At 35.6% G+C, this 15,780-nt stretch overlaps 1 protein-coding gene and 1 pseudogene across 3 annotated transcripts in view; one reads left to right on the forward strand and one right to left on the reverse strand.

The window, feature by feature from the left end:
• Mdga2 (MAM domain containing glycosylphosphatidylinositol anchor 2) overlaps window positions 1-15,241 on the forward strand; it is a 793,868-nt gene extending 778,627 nt beyond the window's left edge. For all 3 annotated transcript variants that reach the window (XM_042260511.2, XM_076550567.1, XM_076550568.1), the window contains 2 exons: window positions 11,318-11,423; window positions 13,217-15,241. In XM_042260511.2, coding sequence (XP_042116445.1) covers window positions 11,318-11,423; window positions 13,217-13,305 — 195 coding nt within the window. In that variant the 3' untranslated portion in view covers window positions 13,306-15,241. The remainder of the gene's footprint in view (window positions 1-11,317; window positions 11,424-13,216) is intronic.
• On the reverse strand, window positions 135-1,426 carry LOC102905816 (elongation factor 1-gamma pseudogene; annotated as a pseudogene).
• Window positions 15,242-15,780: the final 539 nt, after the last annotated feature.

Below are 15,780 nucleotides of genomic sequence, written 5' to 3' on the forward strand. Positions count from 1 at the left end.
CACAGATACACAAGTTATATTTTATACAAGACACGGTGTCTATTAGAGAATTCTTTTTCAATGTTCAGTTTCCTTTTTAATGACCCCTGTCTCCATGGGAGGGTGCATACAGGCAGCTAGGAGACAAGATGTGTTTACTTGAAGATCTTGTCTTGATTGACAGCTTTGCCTATATGCTAGAGGGCCCCCTTCCAGGAAAAGTACTCTCCAACCAGGGTCTGCATCTCCTCACTACCAGGATCCAGTATCCACCATGTATACGATGCATTGTCCACATGCCAATATGGACTCAGCAGAAAGACAGGCTTTGGCCTCAGAAGACCCAAATGCCAGAAATGGAGCTTCTGTTGTTGATTCCAAAATGGGCTACACTAGCAAAGGCATTCTTTCTCAGTTTGTCCAATTTCTAGAATATTTCAGCAATATGGTTGCAACTCATGAAGGCCTAGGTAAGCTCTTCAGTGAAGTGGCATACCCGCTCAGCATACCAACAGAGGTCAGCCATCTGTATCAAAATGCTCCCCCAGAATATACCAGCGCCACAGAGAGGGTGTCATCATTGGAGTACTTATGCTTAAACTCATCCAATGCGAAGGTATCCTTGGGCAGATGAGCTAATGGGCCCTTGGCCTTCGGCTCAGCTTCCAGTGCCTGCTCACATTCATCCATCTCCTCAGCAGTTGAGGCAGCTACCTCTTTTCTTCTTTCCACTCAGCCTGGGGCTTCTGTTTCTCTTCCCATGAACCCCTTTCTTTTCTTGGGGGTATCCGTTTAAGACTGGCTCTCTGAAAATGTCTTAGCATCAAACTGGACCATCTTCTCACACAGCTTCCCTTCCCCCAAGAGAGTCGTGAAATGGCTCTGGTTAAGTCAGGTAAGAAACCAGCCTTTGGTACTGGGAAAGGCCTGGGGAACAGAAGGTTCCAAACTATTTATAGAGCCACAGCAGGGTGCAACTGTGCTATCAGCCAGTGACACTAGCTGACCACCGTGGAAACTTCTGGTTTTCCAGAGAGCATCCAGCAGCCTTATCGAGACCCTTGTGCATTTGCATTTTCAGTGGTCTGATTTGTTGTGGTGCATGATGCCCAAAGTGGGGAACACTCAGGTGCTGACTGGAGAAATGATGTCACTGTCAGCAAAACTCAGGCACCACTAGAGCTGCTGCCTCCGGAGTACTTCCTGGCAACTCCTCCTTGCTTACATAATAGGTGAGATGCTATTGCTCTCAAACACACAGCATCCATTGTCATGCTCAAATGCTGGAATCTACCTGGCAGGAGAATTTCGAGAAATTCTGGGGTGCAGTAGCTTGGCCGAGGTGGAAGCGGGGTGGTGCAGAGAGTACACAGACCTGGTCCCCACTGTACTGAGCAGTGGAGGTCCTCCAGATTTCAGGATGATTATACAAGGTCCCAGCCGCCATGGGAATTGTGCAGAGAGGGGGATGAGAAATTTGCATGAAAGCACAAGGAAATAGGAATAAATAAATAAAAAATAAATAACTGTCTTAACTAAAACCCTTCAATATTCAGAGTTAATTGAATTGCCTGCAGGAAAATATTAAATTATAATGTGATTTATTCAAATAGACCCTTTCTTCTATCAGTTTTTCACATTAAGGGAAGCACAGAGTTTGCTTATTAGATAATGTTTTTGCAAGAAAAACCTAGTTCATTATCCAAGAGGCAGCAGGGAACTGTAGGTAGCAGGGGCCCTCGGAACATGAGTGTTGAGAGAATCTCACAGAAATGGAAGGCAGAGCACCAGGTCTGAGGTTGTGGGCTCCAGGAGTTGAGTCGCCTTTCCCTCCGATTTGGCCAGTCTCAGTCCACCGAACCCCGTTTCTCACAATTGTTGGCTGAAAGAAGGAAATTCGGGATCTTTTGTTATCAGAAACCAAAGGGGTGTTTTAAACTCAAAAAGATGTCCAGGTCCAAGGCCCATGAAAATGCGTTTCTGCAGCTGCTGAGATTTGCATAAAATTTACAGAAACATATATATATATATATATATATATATATATATATATATATATATATAGTATAAAGAGATATTCAAGACTGTTAAAATTAATCCAACTTTATTCCTAGTGGTCTATGTAAGCCTTGGAGAAATTCTCTCTGCTGAACTCAGCTCTACTTCTGATTTAGAAGGCAGTTTGGGTTTGCTTAGTTGGTTCTCAATGTACTTTCCATTCCCTGCCTACCTTGGACGTTTTCATAGATTTATAGCACCAGAAAATCCCTACTCTCATCTGCTATCAGTTTTGATTGGCCTGAAGGACTTCATTTGACATTTCTTGAAGTGTGGGTCTGTTGAGGATGGATTCTTTTCACCTTCTGTACTTTTAAAAAATTGTCTTGTTCACTTTCATTTTTCAAAAAAAATCGTTTCCTCTAGGCATATCTTGGTGGTTTTTCTTTTAGAACTCTCAGGATGTCCTTCTGTCTCTGTATTCTTTCCAAGTATGAATCTCTGGCTGCACACACATTTATTCCTCTCTCTATTGTGCCAGCCTCCTTCTCTGAGATCATTTATGATTTTTATTTTCTCCTTGTTGCTGGTTGTAAAAACTGAGATTCTGATATGCTTTGGTGTGTTCTTCGAGTTCTGTGCACTCCTAATTTACTGAACTTCTGGGCCCTGTGGGGTCATTATTACATGAAAATTGAGGATTGTCTAGCTAGTTTTTTCACCCATCTTAGTTCCCCATTCTATCCTTTCAGATTCCTCTTTGAAAATTTGTGTTTGTTTGTTTTTTCTTTTTTCTTTTTTTTTTTTTTTTTTTTTTTTTTTTTTTTTTTGCGGGTGGAGGTGTGTGTGTGTGATTCGAGACAGGGTTTCTTTGGGTAGCCTCAACTGTCCTGGAACTCACTCTGTAGACCAAGCTGGCCTCAACTCACAGTTCTGCCTGCCTCTGCCTCTACCTCTCTGAGTGCTGGGATTAAAGGCATGCACCACCACCACTTGATTTTGTGTTTGATTTTTGAACAGCCTATATTCTGCCTGTATATTCAATGATCATTTGTTTGGTAATATCTACTCTGAATTTAGTCTTTTTCAGTGAATTTTTCATCTCAGCAATTGGACATTTCAATCTCTATAAATTCAATGGTAGTCTTTTTACAAAATATTTTTTATTTCAATAGTTAATGCCTTAAGTCTGTGTAGCCAAATCATGATTAACTATTTGAAGTCCCTATCTGTTCATACACATCTATTTTAATTCTTGGTTTGTTTTAAATAGATGGATTCTTCTTCCCTTTACGGATCTTTTTTTGTTTGTTTGTTTGTTTTGTTTTTCTTTCTTGTAATTTGGGTGGTAGGCATCATGAATTTTAACTTAATAGGTACTGGATATTTGTAAAATTTTGTAGTGCAAAGCATTTACAGTGATGTGCTTAAGTGACTTAGAAACAATCTATACATTTTAAGGGTTTAGATTTATTAAAGAAAACAATTTTTCTTTGCCCTCCATCTCTACTTCTTTACCTTTCTCCTTTTCTTCATCTCTAACCCTCCTTTATTTTTCCTCTTTTTTTAGTATTTTCTGATGTTGTTTATGCCTGACCTCCTTTGCTTTGTTTTCTTCCTATTGTGTTTTAAGAAAACAGAATTCTAAACACAGGGCCTTGGGCTTAAGAGGTAAATCACCAAGTCCAAATCCTTTGCCAATCTTGTGAACATAACTTTGCAAACAAGTTAAGTGAAGCAAAGATTTATAGCATGATTTAAAGGCCATTCATTTGTAATATTTTTTAAAAACTCTGTCTTTTTCTATGGGGATTCTCGATTCAGTCCCTTCTGCTCAAATTTTCTACTGAATTTCAAACTGGTTCAGATGATTCTGACCTGCAAGTTCTATGCAGGGCAATCATTGAGTGACATGATCTCCATTTCTCATGGATCTATGTTGGTTTTTATTGATATGATCATCATTATATCAAGCCTGAGGCTCTGTGCCCCCAAAACCATTGCGTAGACTACTTCATTCGGTAATTTGTGTGTTTCAAATGGAAAAAAAACAATCTGGTTTCAACTACTTGGGGTGAAACCATCAGAAGGTAAAAATTTTGCATCAGTGTATTTTTAGCTAAATTGCCAGCGAGAAATCAAGATAAGTAACAATTTTTAATTATGACATTTCTGTTCTTTTATTTCACAATGTATTTTTAGATCTATTGACTAAAATGTCTATTTAATTAAAATGTTTCTTTCATTTCATTAATCTTAACTGTGCAAGGAAACTACTCATACCCTGACATAATATACTCTTTTAATTTGTTTTATTTTTCTTTATTGTTACTTAGAATTATTTCAAATTAAGAATTTTTTTACTCTGAAATAATTTATACAGAATGAAGAATTTTAAAATACTTTGTTATGTCATACCTACCAAAAAGCATTGTTATAACAAGAGATAGAAATATGTCATGAATTAGATTGTAAAATATTATATCATTCAAACATGTAACTTTTGAAAATATTTTTAAGATATCTCTTTTCTTTTGGAGGAGTAAATTAGATATAAGTGGTGTTGAGTGCCTCTTTTACAACCAATGATGTAGCTTCACTTGATGGAAAATTTAATTACATCGATCTAAAAACTCGTACAACATGCACACTTGCCTGTTTTGTTGAGCATCTTCAGTCAGTTTGTCTAGTCGAAATAAAATTGAATTGTAGGTTAAGTAAAGGTTTTATTATATGGAAATTTCTTTGTGGGCTTTTTCATAGAATTAATTTAGCACTATCAGTGTAATGATAATATATTGGTAACTTATTTTGCAATATTTAAAAGGATTAGAGCAAAACTTACCAAATACCAAGGAAAACTATTTATTTCTGTTGTTAATACTGTGCTTTGTTTATAACATAATCTAAATTTTTCCAAAAATAGAGACAGTATGAGACAATACCATTTACAGTTCATTAGTTTTGCCTAAAGCAATTAAAGATCTTTACTCTTGAATCCTCATTTAAATATTTGGAAACAAATTTCAAAGAAATTTAAATATAAGTAATTATTACTAAATGATGAGCATGTTTTTCTCAACATGACTTTACTGTCTAGCAATAAAAACGATCTGGAAAGTATTACAGTCACTAAGAGACATATTCTCAAACAGTTCTATATTTGATATGGTGAGTTGTAACACAAATTGCTAAATGGTCTTATTAATAAAAAAAAACCCAGAGACAGATATTGGGGTGAAAGCTGAAAAATCAGAGATGCAGAACACGCCAGTCACAAGTTCTTACCTCTAGGAAATCCTCAGCCTCAAGATGGAGTTCCTGTTTCCTCATGCCTTATATACCTTTCTGTGTCCTGCCATATTACTTCCTGGGATTAAAGGTGTGTGTGCTTCCCAGTAATGAGATCAAGGGTATGTGCCACCACTGCCTGGCTCTGTTTCCAGTGTGGCCTTGAACTCACAGAGATCCACACGGATCTCTGTCTCCTGAGTGATAGGATAAAGGGTTTGTGCCACCACTGTCTGGCCTCTATGTCTAATCTAGTAGCTGGCTCTGTCCTCTGATCCCCGGAGCAAGTTTTTTAGGGTACACAATATATTACCATAGTGAGTCAAGTTCCAGGAGGATTATACAGATATTTTAATGATGGCTAAATTCACATTTAAAACATTTTAAAGGGCAAGATGGATCACTTATAGATTAAGAATGCATATTGCTCTTACAGAGGACCCTAGATCAACTCTTAGCACCCACAACAAGCAGTTGACATAACTCCAGCTTTAGAGTCTCCAATGCCTCTGGCCTCCATGGGTACATGCACACACATACACATGGAAAGACTCATAGCCATATGCATAATTCAAAATAGGAAATTAAATCTTCTGAATAAATACCTCTCATTTATAGTTCACAATGTGCTGTTTCTCTGTCCTCCCCAACATTTCACATCTTAGATTGTTATTTCAGATTGAAGCTTTTAATACTGACACTCAGAGAGTTGAACTGAGTGTTGTAAAGTTGTACTCCCAGTTAATATTGGAGACAGCTCCTCCAGGGAAGAAACCATCACTAGCTACCTATTGGGGTACATCATCTCATAATTCTTAGATTTTATTTTATTTTTTATTATAGTTTTATTATTTAAAACAATTTTTTAATTAAATACATTTTGATTATATTCCTCTCCTCCCCTAAGTACTTCCAGATCTTCTGCCTGTGCCTGAAACACTCAACTTTAAGTTCTTTCTCAATAAATAAACAAAAACTTAATGTAACCACAGAACTCCAAAATCAAGAAAACAAAACAACCTCTCCCCCAAAAAACCCCACTGACCTATAAACAAATAAAAGCTCCACAAAAAATGTGGAGTCTATTATTTTTATTGGTCAACTACTCCTGAACATAAGGCATGTCCTGAATACCCAGTGTCACTTACTTGGGGAAAACTAATTTTTCCCTCTCCAGCAAGTATAAATGACAGTTTTCAGTTGTTTAGCTTTTACTCCAGTAGCTAGGTTTCCATTCTTCACTTATTGTTTTAAAAATATAACAAAATAAAATATAAGAAGATGAAACAAAAACTGTCATACTGATGTCAGACAAGACAAACAAACCAATAGAAGAAAACACTGCTTGAGTGACCAAGAACTTGAGACTAGATAGCCGAGAGACCCAGGGTAAAACCACATAAAACTGGTCTAAAAACAGAACAAAAATGTAATGATAAAATGACTCCTGCTGATGTTCTGTTATACTCATAGTTCAGTGCCTTATTCAACCATCACATATCTTTTCTAATGCCTGAGCAAAGTTCAGTAATTTATTGAACTAATAAGATAAACATCATTATTAATTCTACCTGAATGTATTAATATCATGATTTTTTCCAGTGATATTCATAGTCAGTTTTCAAACTACACCCTTAAACTTCTATATTTCCCTCCATGGTAACAATCAGAGAGATCCTATCTCTTGTCAGAAAGAAAATACTTGTGAACACTTGCCAAAGCTGGTATGAACAGTGAAGTCAGTATCTGAAGATTTTGTACTATTTGATCCTTTAACTACTTGCATTCATTAACTCTGCACATAACTCTTTTTCATTTACTGAGAAATGGCATTTAAACACAAGTTTAATCTATCTGCCTCTATGTTGTCAAGTGCATATGCTCTATAAAAGCTTGGTTCATCAGAAACTGTTAATCTATTACTTGAAACAAGTGTGTGTTTGTGTGTGTGTGTGTGTGTGTGTGTGTGTGTGTGTGATGCAATTTTAATGAAGAACCCCCATTTTAAAACCCCATCTGAAGTTATCCACCGAAAGTTAATATTCTTTTTCAATTAAAAGAAATATTTGAAGTGTGGGTGTTTTGCCTGCATGTAGGTCTTTTAACCATGTGTGTACCTTCTGCCGGTGGAGGCCAGAAGAGTGCATAGAACCGCATAGAGCTGGAGTTGCAGGAGCTTGTGAGCTGCCATGGGAGTGCTCAGAGCTGAACACCACTTCTCTGCTTTGAATGCAGAAAACATGAAATAATGTGGACAGGGTCACACAGGAAGAACAGGAAGAACAAGTTTTACATAATTTTGTTTTTCAGGAAAACTAAGCCTTGACATTTCTCCTGATATCTACATACCATTAACTCTTTCAAATATATTAAACCAAATTCAACCCAAAAGTACACAATAAAAAATATTTTTTTAACACGGGATAAAATAGTAGTCAGAATAATAATGAAACCCTTCAAACATGCAACAAAGCTTTTTAAACAGAGATACTTTTTTTTTCTCAAAGTGAATGTAATTGTTTGAATACATTGCAATTCATTCATCCCTTCCATGGTAAAATACATAAAATTCAGTGTTGCATTACTGTTTCTGCTACATACATGAAAGTTGCCAGCAAGGACATATTTTTATAAAGGCTTGAACTGTCAAATATGACATAGTCTTTGAATTGAATACCTAAACATCTTATTTCTATAATCTTCCTTTTCCTAAAAAATATAACTATCTCCAAGATCTTAATCTTGATGTTGTGAATAAATCTACTATTTCTATGTATTTTAATTTGAAGGTAGAATTGAGTGTATAAATTGAACAATGTGATAAATGATTCTTGTGAAAACCAACCAATTCAAAAACAGTCCATCTCTTCTCAGTAGACAACTACAATCCAAACCAAAAACAAGCATCTAAAGCGATGCCAGTGGGCATGCCAATGTGGATGGGGAAAGCCCACAAAGCCTCACCTCTACACAAATACTGCCGGCAACTGAGGAAAGCTGGGAGCAGGAAAGGTGGTCTTCTCAGGGGAAGAGCATACAAATTGGTTGCCCAAGGACAAATGAACAGTCCTGAAAACATGCATACAAGTAACATGATGCATACTGAGCAGGTTATATTTAGGGATGTGTGTGTGTGTGTGTGTGTGTGTGTGTGTGTGTGTGTGTGTGAATGCATGCAAAAGCAGTTATCGAAAGACAAGGACATGAATATGAAGAAGAGTGGAGGGGGTATACGAGAAGGTATGAAGGGAAAAAAGAGAATAAATTTAATTGTATTATAATCTCAAAAACAAAAATTAGCAAGCAACTATGCCTTAGAAGAGCTTTCTAAGACTATAATATCTCTCTGCCCCACTGGATTGGACTCCCAATAATCACAAAGTTACAAATAAATATTAAAAACACTTCACATGTAACAAGAGTTTTGTCAGAAAGTATTTTTATCATACCAGTAAATGGTAACTAATTCCCTGTTTTAATTCTATAGAATGTGTAATATTCATGCTAGGTTTCTATAGAAAGAAATCAACTTGCTACACTTAATGGCCAATGATCTCATCAGTGGTTATAAAAGTCAGTGAAACTAATGAATGTTCAAATCATCTAACTTTTATTATCATCCCACTAATTCAATATCTTGAAGGAATGAAATAATCCTGTAAGGAATTGCTCTAGGTATAGAAAGCCCTCTTGGCAAAGTATGGTTCAATTTTTGTTGATTTGTAAATTAAACATGTAATGCATCACGTTGCCAGTGGGCAGACAGCACATATGTTAAATTATTTTAGATAATCTTTCCCCCATAACTCCCTTGCAATCTAACCCAAAAAAAGAAAAGAAAAGAAAAAAGGGAAAAAAAGAACCATATCTTTCACAACTCTCCTGATTCAACACTTTTGTCTTCAATGTAAGCTTAGATCCGACTTTGCAACTTTGGTCAAACTGCAGGGGAAGGCAGGAAGAAGAGAAAAAGAAAATCAATAATTACTAAAATAATTGAACCAGTGGGAGTCATCAGTCTTACAAGGCAATAACTATAGAAAATTTTAGAGTAATGGACCATTACAATTAAAACATGGCTTCCTAAGGAAGCAGCTGCAAAGAGCTCACAGATGGTCTTGAGATTTTTGTTCACTTTCATTTTTTAATGTTAAATATAAACTTACTATTTTATATTGGCTCCTAACTACAGATAAAGAGAATTTACTAAGTGAGCATAATTGTATAGTTTAAGGTAAACTTAATTTCATGAAACTATTCACTTTCACATAGCTAAGAGAACCTGAATACTCCTAAAGCTGCCGCTTGCAAAAATCAAAAATGAAAATTTTGATTCCAACTTTCAATGTTTAAATCAAGTGATTCCAACTTCCATGTTAAATCCCACATGTAGGGCATCTTACCTAACCCTTAGTGGACTCCTCACTCTTAGATCATTTCTTCATACAAAGCATATAGGAATACAGTTTCCTTGTCTTCTCCATGGCCGCATTGCAAGTCCTGTATTGTCCTCCATATGCACTATTAGCTGACCTTCTGTCCCTACTTCCTCTCATGACCTATTCAAAGTTAAATTCTGAGTAATTGAACACAATTATGCAAGAAAAGTCTAGACTATTGTCGATAGTTAATTATTATACCAAAATTCCCTAGCTAAAACACTTCTTACTTTCCTTCTGTCTAAAATTAAAATGACTGGCCAACAGAAATCTATGTAACACAATATTCAAGTATTTATAATACATAAAATAAAAATCTAGTCTAATGACAGACCACTACATTATTACAACAGAGTATGATTCTTTTATCGAAAGTGAAACCCGTTTGTTTGTGTGGAACTAAACAAGACTCTCAGAGCTGATTTAGGATGACACTTTGTTCCTGTTGCCATCAGCAAAGAGACAGCATCCCATAATGAAAGAGGGATGTGGTTGGCCAAATTGTGATTTATTCTATCATTGATTCTGAATCAAGTAAGAGTCTGCATCTGAGGTCACCCAAAATACTTACATCTCCACCTCTTTGCAGTCATCTCCCAGATGGCTTCATACTTAACATTCTAACTTCAGTAGTTTCTTATTTCAAAGCATAGAAAATAGTTCTTTCTGCCCATTGGACTGGAAGACTCAAAATTCCTAACTAAGCTGAAAATTTGGTTCAGTGTTTGCTCTTTAGCCCACCATTTTACTTTCTCTTCAGTGATAGAGGTTATTTGGGATATTATTCCAGAGACAGCTTTGTACAGTCTTAATTATCATGAATAAATAATAAGGATAAACAGGAAACAGTATTAAAAATAAAATCTATTAATTAAGACTTCACAAAATATTTCCCTTACTAAGTTGTAAAGACTCTGTCTACCAGGCTGAAATATCTTACACTAGAATTATTTATTGAATTACTGTTTCTTTGGAAATACCAAATTAATATTCTATTTGAAAATTTTGAGAGTATCAACCATTAAATACATTAAATCCATTGGTTATATTTTACTACCTAAAGTATTAATTTTTTTCTGGAAGAAAGAGGTAGCTTGAAGACTAAGAAGATAATTCTAAATGGTCTCCTTCAAAAGTAAATAATTAAAATTATCTAGTCATGCTTATTTTGTTATCATAGCTGGAATTTATAAAGGAAGGCTACCTGGTATCACTCCATCTGATCTCTCAATACTCATTCACTGAACCTCCATGCTCACCAAGTGTAAATACTGGAAATTCAAAGACTTCTCACTAGATTCAAATGTATGAGTTTGTACTCATAATAGCATCAAGTTTTAAATGTAGAATTCCAAAGTAAAATCACAGCAGGAAGTGAAAGGATGAGTACAAAAAGCATGAGGAACCTGTGCAGTGTACCTGCAAAGCATCAAAGCATTTTGACAGGATGGGGCATGGTTCTGTTCTTGGCTTTCAAAATATATACTGAAAATATAATGGATTCATTCCTTAAGATACTTCTCAAAGAGTTGTGCTGTGTGCTTAGAGGAAACTGGGGGAATATCTTTCTGCACAATAAAACCACTCTAATGAATTGTTCATATTTGTAGCTAATTTTTGAAGGCATTCGAGGTCCTGGAATAGAAGGTGACATCGCCATTGATGATGTATCAATAGCTGAAGGAGAATGTGCAAAACAAGACCTAACAACTAAGAGTAAGTGTCTCTCCTATTGAATGTCACATGATGTGGTGTGGAAATGACCTAACAGCTATGACAGTAACATGTTTCCATTTCATACAAAAAGTTATGTTTTAGATAAAACTTTCTTATTTCTGACTATAAATCATCCAAGGCATACTTAAGTCAAATGATTAAATGCCATTGTTGCCATATTTGCAGTAACATAAAATTTCAGTAATTTCTACGTAATTCTATGTATACTAATTTAGCACTTTGATTTTAAAGACATATTTAAAATATATTTATTTATGCTGTTTTTTCAGGGGTTTGGAAAACTTTTATTAAAATATTTGGCAAACCTATACACTTAATACTCTCATAACCAAGCCATTTTTAACTCCAAATAGTTGAAATATGCTGTTTTTTAATGCAGTTACATGATAATTTAGAATGTATATTCTGTAGTCCTATTTTTCTGATATAATTTACTTCATGTGTACTCTACAATCTTGTTAAATCATTTTGTTTTTAATCTGCAGAACAGCTTAAATGTTATACTTTAACGATATCTTTAAACTTCTATTTTCTATTTCAGGCCCCCCCCCCTTTTTTTTTTTGGAGACAGAGTTTCTCTGTGTAGTTTTGGTGCCTGTCCTGGATCTCACTCTATAGAACAGGCTGGCCTGGAACTCACAGAGATCCACCTGGCTCTTCCTCCCTAGTGCTAGGATTAAAGGCGTGTGCCACTGCTGTCTGGCTTCAGGCCCATTCTTAAACAAACATGAAATAAGATTTTAAAAGTACTAGAAATACATGTTGACTTGGTCTTTAAATCTTCATCTCATAATATTCGTTTGAAATATGTATTCAGAATCATTTTTTTTGGAATGCATTTCAGCTGCAGGATTTTCTTAGGCCTATCTGGAAACCTTAATTCTCTGGTCACACAGTGAAGAAGCAAACAGCCAAATTTACACAAATAACTCATCAATAATGTAGCATATTCAAAGGTTTGAAACTCTATGTTGCTCAAGTCTGGAGTTCGCCAGAGCCTTTTAAACTCAGCATATTCATAGAAAAAGTATTACAGTCTAGATATTGAAAGTTAACTGTGCAATTACAGCTTAGTGTACTAAATTGACTATATTATTTAGCATTGTAAAAAAACAAAACAAAAACAAAAATCAATAGGCCTGTTATGATGCTTAATATTTAAAATACACATGTAGTAAAAACTTTCTGGATTTTCGCTGCAGAAAAGATTCTGCTGCACCCACATGGACCCAATTTGCCCAGAACACAGGAAAAAAAAAAAGAATTTTTTTTTTCTTCAGAGACCAAGATTTCTTTTGGCTTTCAGAACACTGATCAATGATGCTTTACCTTACACTAAATGGAGGTCATATCCATATTGCATACAAATTTTACATCTTTATCAAAATTAATTAGATTTGATGAATTGAATTAAACTTTCTAAATGGGGAGAACAAGAAGAGAAAGCAGAAGTGATGAGAACAGTCACAGGGAAATGACTGTGAAAGCTGAACATGCTTTCAATGTCAGACTCTAGAATATTCTCCTGTCCAGGTTTTCAAATTAGTAAATACAGAGTAATATGTGTCTGCCATATAACTGTCTATCCAGGCTGCTTTTCCCTTTCTGCTTGCCTGAGAAATAAAGCTGATGTGTAATGCAAAACCTATTTTTTTTCCAAAATTACCTTCCATGTGTTGAATTTATTTTTTTCAAAAAAGCTGTACAAGTAACCAAGTGGAATGTTTATGTCCTTAATGTCAGTTCTGGGCACTTATCTTCCTTGTCTCTAGATTCCGTGGATGGTGCTGTTGGGATCTTAGTTCATTTATGGCTCTTTCCAGTCATCATCCTCATCTCTATCTTGAGTCCTCGAAGGTGACCTTACCCTGGCAGAGGCTATCAATGATTCACCAGGCACTGGCGTGAAGAAAGAGTCTTTGTAAATGGACACTGAAAAAAACAAACTACCAAAGATTCCTCCACTGACTACTGACTCAAAAGTTAATAATAAAAACAACGTTTTTTAAGCACTGGGGATTAAAAAAAAGACACCATGGAAATATAACTTATTCCAAACTACATATAGAAGATAATCTTGGCCTGGGTACGGAAGAGACCTTCAGGTGCTTTTGTGGCTAAAAGGATTACAGCTTCATCTGGTTGAACTCTGGAAAAAGAAAAAAAAAAGAGGAAAGAAAGAAAAAAGAAGAAGAAAAAAAGAGCTATAGAAATCCTCGTCAAAGCACAAAGTCATGGCTGGTTTTGTTTCAAATGAATAGTTTGCTTGTTACCATGGAAACCTAATGGCCTGCCAACAAAAACCTCACTGTAAACAGGGTACGTGGAGAGCTGGCATTTATTTTCCTTTCAAGAAGGTTTTATGTAGAGAATTAAATAAATGTAGGCCCTTTTACCTTTGGCTGTTACCCTTCATTGAAAATACTCCAAACTCAGAATTATTTAGAGGTTTCATGTTCCTCCCCACCTTACCCCCACCGCACTTTACTGTTGTTTGTTTCTGTTGTTGTTGTTGTTGTTGCTGTTTGTCGTTTTTCGTTTTTTGCTGTTTTTTTTTTTCTTTTCCTCCCTCCCATGGCTAAGCTAGGTAACTGTATGATGTCTCTTTTTGCATGCACTACTATCCAGGACAGTAAACCTGGGCTTACATATTACACAGGCTTATCGGAGTTTGCTTGCGGCCACTTGAACACCCAAACTACGTCATCTGTTCCTATGAAGAAACCAAACCACCATCTTTTATAAATTGCCATGGAAACCAAGTGCCTTCAATGAAACAAGCCTGAATAATTTTCAACTCAGAAGCTTGCACCGCTAACCAAGGCTTGTGTAAAACTATTTTGTAAACAGACGACACAGCCTAAGTGTGCACATTACAGGCAAGACGCCCCAGCCGCTTCTGAAGAAGAAAGGACCCGCTGCTGCGTAAGCCCATGCAGACAAGATCATTTGTTTCACCTCCCAGACAGCCATGGCCTTTCGGCTTATTGTCCATGGAAAGGAACTTCTCTTGAGACCAGACATGGGAGCAACACTTTTTTCTTCCAGGTTATTAGATGGGTCAACCAGAGCAAAAGGTTGCTGTGATAATACTTAGCGCAGAAGGTGGTAAAACACAGAAGTGATTTTTTTTTTTTTTTACTCTAACCTCCGTCTGAAATGAAATTGGCCCTGCCTTTCGAGGGAACAAGGAAATGTTTGAGATTGCCGTGCGTAAGAACTCTGCCGCGGAACTGGGCCTGACAAAATCTGGCTTTATTCTAAACTCTGAGGGTAATATGCCTCTGCCCTTTAGTCAGACTCTGTGCAAATTGTGAAATATTATTTTATTATTTTAACAAGATTAAAAAAAAAACACTTTTACAAAAAAACAAAAACCTGTAAAAATGATTTTGAGCTACCTGAGGACAAACCACACCTTTAACCAGCCAGTTTTCCAATGCATTGTAAATTTCACTTACACCTGTTGGTTATGAAAATTTGAAGATCTTTTTCCTTAAATTATCTCAGCTTTTAACTTCATTTAAAAAGACTTTTGTCTAAAGAAGAATATTATTATGATCTGTTCTTTTCACACCCCAGGATTTAAAAAAATACTGATTATGCAAGTAATTGGGATCAAAGTATTAAATTGCAGTATTTGCAAATATTAATATAAAAAGCACAACAAAATGTAGTAGAAAATGACAAAGCTTGATTTTTTAAGACAACTGTAGAAATGTTTGTGCAAATTCAATAATTCAACTTAAAATATAATTTTACAGCTTTGTTCAATAAAGGCTCTTTCCAGGTAAGGTATGATAAGCAGTATGTGTGTTTGTTGGACAATATTCAATTATCACTAAAATGAGATTAGTTATGCAATTTACTGGTTCTGTTATCTTGGGATAAATCTTCAGTGCTTCATACACAATTAGTGTCCACAGAAAGAAATTTTAATAGGAACACCCGATACACTCTCCTTTATCTGTAATACATGTAAAAAAAAATGTTTACCTCTATAGGTAAAATACAAACCAAATGCAAGTTGAAATTTAATGTATAATTTCACAGTCATTTTAAAAGAGGACATATCAGAAGACCTAGGTAGTGGCAGCATCAAGCTAACTCACATCCTTTAAGCTGAACAGAAGAAACAAATGATTATCATAATTTCTTTGACTTAAATAGTCATATTGAAAATTTTTCAAAAGTTCAAAGTCACTCATTCTATCAAACCAAAGATTTCAAGAAAGTGATATCTGGGGCATCTGGCATTTGAAAAATCTGCAATTGTCTCTATTTCCACTGTATTGCAACCAACCACATCTTTTCATTATCCAAGATTAGTAAAACA

Source organism: Peromyscus maniculatus, chromosome 14 (genome assembly GCF_049852395.1).
Source record: "Peromyscus maniculatus bairdii isolate BWxNUB_F1_BW_parent chromosome 14, HU_Pman_BW_mat_3.1, whole genome shotgun sequence".
Classification (NCBI taxonomy): Eukaryota; Metazoa; Chordata; class Mammalia; order Rodentia; family Cricetidae; genus Peromyscus; species Peromyscus maniculatus.